Below are 6101 nucleotides of genomic sequence, written 5' to 3'. Positions count from 1 at the left end.
TACCCATTAAAAACCAGTAGCAGGCTGGGCGCGGTGGCTCGTGCCTGTAATCCCAGCACTTTGGGAGGCTGACGCAGGCAGATCACCTGAGGTCAGGAGTTCAAGACCATCCTGGCCAACATGGTGAAACCCTGTCTCTACTAAAATACAAAAAATTAGCCAGATGTGGTGGTGCATGCCTGTAGTCCCGGCTACTCGGGAGGCTGAGGCAGGGGAGTTGCTTGAACCCAGGAGGCGGAGGTTGCAGTGAGCTGAGATCACGCCACTGCACTCCAGTCTGGTGACAGAGCAAGACTCTGTGTCAAAAAAAAAAAAAAAAAAAAAAAAGCCAGTAGTAACTCCCTCCTACCCCAAGCTAAAATGTCTCCAGACATTGCTGTGTGCCTCACGGGGGCAAGGAGCCTGAGTTGAGTGTCTCTATTCTCTACTCTATCGCGTGCATTCTCAGTACAGGCGATATTGCCCCCAAGGTAAAAGCACTTGGAGGGAGAAAAATTTCTTACTCATTTTATGTATAAAGCACAGATATACATACGTTGTATAGATAGATATACAGTATGTCTGTAGCATTAAAATTTTATGAGGGAGTGTTAGGAAAAAAAGCCTCAAAAGACTCCTTGGGGCAAGTGATAATGAAAAAAAAAAGAGGTTCCTTAACACCATTCTAGCTCAGTGTTTTAATTCCTATTTATGCCAATTCCTCAGAAAGAATGATCTTTATGGCTCTTTTAAGCTGAAACAAAGAGCTAAGCAACTGTTGAAACACAGGGAAAGCATCTGGAAGTTGCCAAAAAGCTGAGGCTATGAGAGACTTAGAGCTCATGTCAGCCCCTTGCCCATGACTGCTATCCACATCCGCAGTGAAGATCCAGACCTCAGCCAAGACCACTGCCAAGGAAGCCCCGCAATCTCCAAGCAGAAGGCGCTTGGGTGAGGGCTCTTCCTGTTGCAAAAGGACTTGAAGCTATGTTGCCAGGCCACTTCACATCGGTTTGAGGCCATGTCAACTATTGAATCAAAGAATGTGGCTGGCTAATGCCTTCCAAGTCACTCACAGACACATATATTTGGACAAATTTTTCTCTTCTCTCTTCTTGAATATCCTTTTTCTTGACGATCTCTGGCCTTCCTTCTCACTCTGGCCTCTCAGATCCCAGTTGTCAGGAGAATATTGCACATCTTGATTGCTGGCCCCTGCATATCCATGATGAGAAACTAACAAACAGGTTGCTGATCCAAAATGTAGAGATCATTGCTACCGCATATGGCCAGTTAAATGGAATTTTTTTTTTTAATGAAAAAGCCAAAAAGCAGTGGCTGACGCCTGTAATCCCAGTGCTGAGGAAGCTGAGGTGGGAGGACTGCTTGAGGCCAGGAGTTCAAGATCAGCCTGGGCAATATAGCAAGACCCCTATCTCCACAAAAAATAAAATGAGTCAGTCATGGTGGCTTGTACCTCTAGTCTCAGCTACTTGGGAGACTGAGGCAGGAGGATCACTTGAGCCCAGGAGTTCAAGGTTACAGTGAGCTATGATTGCACCACTGAACACCAGTCCGGGTGACAGAGTGAGACCCTGTTTCTTTAAAAAAATGTCTTTTTTAAAAAGCCAACAAATACATTTTTAAAAACTAAAAATCTTTTTTAAAAAGAAACTGACTTCATTTTTTTTCTTAATCTTTTCTTAGCACATCTTCTTGGCTTTCAGTCTTGGGAAATGACTAAGAATCATTTTCTGCTTCCTACTTCTACCAAAAAACCCCACTTGAACTTAGTACAGTTGGCTGAGGGAGATAACTCGTGCTCACAGGAAGCCACGCACCCTTGAAAGGCACCAGTCCTTAACATTGCGCTTCCTGAGCAAGCCTGGCATTGCCTCACAGACCTTCCTCAGAGCCGCTTTCAGAAAAGCAGGTAAGCAGGGACGGGGACATTCCCAGAGTCTTGGGTCGCACACTGCTTTCTGGACCTGGCTCAGATGCTCAGGCCCCTCACGAGTCTAGGCCTTACACTTGGCACCCACCTTGCAGCCCACACACCTTCTACCTGTCCCCACACCCTCTGAGCCCTCACCTGATGGGCATTAATTTATGCAGGACTCTCTTCCTGCACACATCTGGCCTGAGTCCTCGTGCCCAAAATAAATAGAACATTTTGATAAAAATATACACTTGTCTGCTTCTTGCTTCTAGCAAGACTCCCAGGCAAGAAATACCACACACAAAAGGCCTAAAGAATAATTCCAGACACTTACCAGCTGTGTCTCCTGGTTTTTTGTTCTCCTGATAATTTCCTAACTCCTCAGCCTTGTTTATGCCTTTCATTTTCACTGGTAAAATGGTGGAGAAAGACTAGAATTGTTAGTCATTCAACAAACTTTTTTGGAGACTCTGCGATGTAACAGGTGTTCAGTATCTATTTGCATGAGTAAACCAAAATCTTTTTTCTTTCTTTTTTTCTTTTTCTTTTCTTTCCTTTTTTTTTTTTTTTTTTTGAGACAGGGTTTCACTCTGCTGCCCAGGTTGAAGTGCAGTGGTGCCATCATAGCTCACTGCAGCCTTGAACTCCTGGGCTTAACGGATCCTCCTGCCTCAGCCTCCTGAGAAGCTGGTACTATCAGCACATACCACCACACCCAGCTAACTTTTAAAACAATTTTTTGTAGAAACAGGGTCTCTCTAGGTTGCTCACGCTGGCTTGGAGCTCCTTGGCTCAACTGATCCTCCCTCCTTGGCCTCCTAACCTGCTGGGATTATAGGCGTGGGCCACTGCACACCTGGCTTCAAAAGCTCTTTCTTGAGAAACACAGTTTGGGCATTGGGTGTGTGGTGGTGAGGGTGTGGGGAGAGATCGAATGTGAATTTACTGATGAATGTGAAAAGGATTTTAACAAGGAATGTGAGGGTCCCACAAAAGTCTCAAGAAGGAAGCAAGGGAGTGGCCTTGAGTTGGAAAGCCCTTCAGCCCTGAATTGCACTGACACACATGTCAGTATGTGATTAATTTTAAGAAGATTTCAACCTCTTTATCTGCCAATTTAGATAGGAAGTGAAGGTGGTTGGGGTGGTAGAGGTTTTATTTCTGGCTGCGATGTGTGTTTTCTAGATCCACCAGGCGAATTCCCACTCTAATAGGATTCTGTGCATAGAATTGATTTTTACATGATCAATTTGATGATCACGATCATCATCAAACTGCATAAAAAATACACCCAATTGAGAATTGTTCAACTGATTTTGTCATCTCTGAAAGTGATTTCAGTAACCCCAGACTATGAAATATCTTTTTGAAACACATCCTCGAAGAACACCTGCTTGAAAGGAGGTTTTACGATCCTCACTTACAAATGAGAGAACTGAAGCTCCTAGCAGAGAGGTAAGAAAATTAGTGAGGGCCCAAGCTGGAATCTGAAACAAATCTTTCTGCCTCCAAAGCCCAAAATTATTTCATCTGGCTGCAGCGCCCTGTGAGTAATCGAGCCCTTCATCTTGGGAAAGGCATATACAGACGTGGAGCAAAACAGTACGCAGCCATGCTCTGCATTTAGCAATACTTTGGTTTATTTTTGTTCTCACAGAAATCTCCTTTGCTCTTCCCCTCATTAGCTTCTTCTGGTTGGGCCCAGACCTGCCTTGAGGAGCCTGTAGAGTTAAAACATGAACCCCACGGATATAGCAGACACCACCCTCGATGAAAGCATATACAGCAATTACTATCTGTATGAAAGTATCCCCAGGCCTTGCACCAAAGAAGGCATCAAGGCATTTGGGGAGCTCTTCCTGCCCCCACTGTATTCCTTGGTTTTTGTATTTGGTCTGCTTGGAAATTCTGTGGTGGTTCTGGTCCTGTTCAAATACAAGCGGCTCAGGTCCATGACTGATGTGTACCTGCTCAACCTTGCCATCTCGGATCTGCTCTTCGTGTTTTCCCTCCCTTTTTGGGGCTACTATGCAGCAGACCAGTGGGTTTTTGGGCTAGGTCTGTGCAAGATGATTTCCTGGATGTACTTGGTGGGCTTTTACAGCGGCATATTCTTTGTCATGCTTATGAGCATTGATAGATACCTGGCAATTGTGCACGCAGTGTTTTCCTTGAGGGCAAGGACCTTGACTTATGGGGTCATCACCAGTTTGGCTACATGGTCAGTGGCTGTGTTCGCCTCCCTTCCTGGCTTTCTGTTCAGCACTTGTTATACTGAGCGCAACCATACCTACTGCAAAACCAAGTACTCTCTCAACTCCACGACGTGGAAGGTTCTCAGCTCCCTGGAAATCAACATTCTCGGATTGGTGATCCCTTTAGGGATCATGCTGTTTTGCTACTCCATGATCATCAGGACCTTGCAGCATTGTAAAAACGAGAAGAAGAACAAGGCGGTGAAGATGATCTTTGCCGTGGTGGTCCTCTTCCTTGGGTTCTGGACACCTTACAACATCGTGCTCTTCCTAGAGACCCTGGTGGAGCTAGAAGTCCTTCAGGACTGCGCCTTTGAAAGATACCTGGACTATGCCATCCAGGCCACAGAAACTCTGGCGTTTGTTCACTGCTGCCTTAATCCCATCATCTACTTTTTTCTGGGGGAGAAATTTCGCAAGTACATCCTACAGCTCTTCAAAACCTGCAGGGGCCTTTTTGTGCTCTGCCAATACTGTGGGCTCCTCCAAATTTACTCTGCTGACACCCCCAGCTCATCCTACACGCAGTCCACCATGGATCATGATCTCCATGATGCTCTGTAGAAAAATGAAAAGGTGAAATGCAGAGTCAATGAACTTTCCACATTCAGAGCTTACTTAAAATTGTATTTTAGTAAGAGATTCCTGAGCCAGTGTCAGGAGGAAGCCTTACACCCATAGTGGAAAGACAGCTTCTCATCCTGCAGGCAGCTTTTTCTCTCCCACCAGACAAGTCCAGCCTGGCAAGGGTTCACCTGGGCTGAGGCATCCTTCCTCACACCAGGCTTGCCTGCAGGCATGAGTCAGTCTGATGAGAACTCCGAGCAGTGTTTGAATGAAGTTGTAGGTAATATTGCAAGGCAAAGACTATTCCCTTCTAACCTGAACTGATGGGTTTCTCCAGAGGGAATTGCAGAGCATTGGCTGATGGAGTAAATTGCTACCTTTTGCTGTGGCAAATGGGCCCTCTAATTAATTTCTTGCTTTTGTGGAACAATATAGAAAACTGTTTTTCTAATAATATATCTCAGGCATAGTATATTCCATTGAGCCAGATGTATAAAGAAACAATTAGCAAAGTGATGAAACCAGATCTCAATTATTTATTGTAAAGGATTATCTGTTAATTGAAACCAAACTTTTTATACTGATATAGGGGTAAGGATATGAAGACATTAGCATGGTCTGATTTCCAAACATGAACTACAAGGCATTCAAAATCCAAACATATTTGTGAAAATTCAAACACAGTTTCTCACTTGTTTGTGGACATGTTTTGTTCTAATTATAACAGAGGAATATTAAAAAATTTTAAATAGGCTGGGCACAGTGGCCTGTAATCCCAGCACTTTGGGAGGCCGAGGTGGGTGGATCACCTGAGGTCAGGAGTTTGAGACCAGCCTGGCCAACATGGAGAAACACTGTCTCTACCAAAAAATACAAAATTAGCCAGGCGTGGTGGCGCATGCCTGTAATCCCCATTACTTGGGAGGCTGAGGCAGGAGAATCACTTGAACCCCGGAGGTGGAGGTTGCGGTGAGCTGAGATCATGCCGTTGTACTCTAGCTTGGGCAAAAAGAGCGAAAGTCCATCTAAAAAAAAAAAAAATTAAATAATACATAGGCCAAGAATACATTTACTTGAGGTCATTTACTTGTTTTTTTTTTTGAGACGGAGTCTCGCTCTGTCGCCCAGGCTGGAGTGCAGTGGCACGATCTCGGCCACTGCAAGCTCTGCCTCCCGGGTTCACGCCATTCTCCTGCCTCAGCCTCCTGAGTAGCGGGGACCACAGGTGCCCGCCACCACGCCTGGCTAATTTTTTGTATTTTCAGTAGAGATGGGGTTTCACCATGTTAGCAAGGATGGTCTCAATCTCCTGACCTCGTGATCCACCCACCTCGGCCTCCCAAAGTGCTGGGATTACAGGC

At 45.2% G+C, this 6101-nt stretch overlaps 1 protein-coding gene across 1 annotated transcript; it reads left to right on the top strand.

The window, feature by feature from the left end:
- The first annotated feature begins 1856 nt into the window (after positions 1-1856).
- Positions 1857-5488, top strand: CCR4 (C-C motif chemokine receptor 4). The gene is made up of 2 exons (XM_032159140.1): positions 1857-1912; positions 3604-5488. The coding sequence occupies exon 2, from the start codon at positions 3655-3657 to the stop codon at positions 4735-4737; it is 1083 nt and encodes a 360-aa protein (XP_032015031.1). The 5' UTR covers positions 1857-1912; positions 3604-3654; the 3' UTR covers positions 4738-5488.
- Positions 5489-6101: the final 613 nt, after the last annotated feature.

This window comes from Hylobates moloch, unplaced genomic scaffold (genome assembly GCF_009828535.3).
Source record: "Hylobates moloch isolate HMO894 unplaced genomic scaffold, HMol_V3 SCAFFOLD_8, whole genome shotgun sequence".
Classification (NCBI taxonomy): Eukaryota; Metazoa; Chordata; class Mammalia; order Primates; family Hylobatidae; genus Hylobates; species Hylobates moloch.
The sequence above is the reverse complement of the archived record's forward strand: the minus strand, read 5'-3'. Positions and strand labels throughout refer to the sequence as shown.

Coding starts and splice junctions, on each gene's coding strand:
- CCR4 (XM_032159140.1), top strand. CDS start 3,655: ATGAACCCCACGGATATAGCAGACACCACCCTCGATGAAAGCATATAC.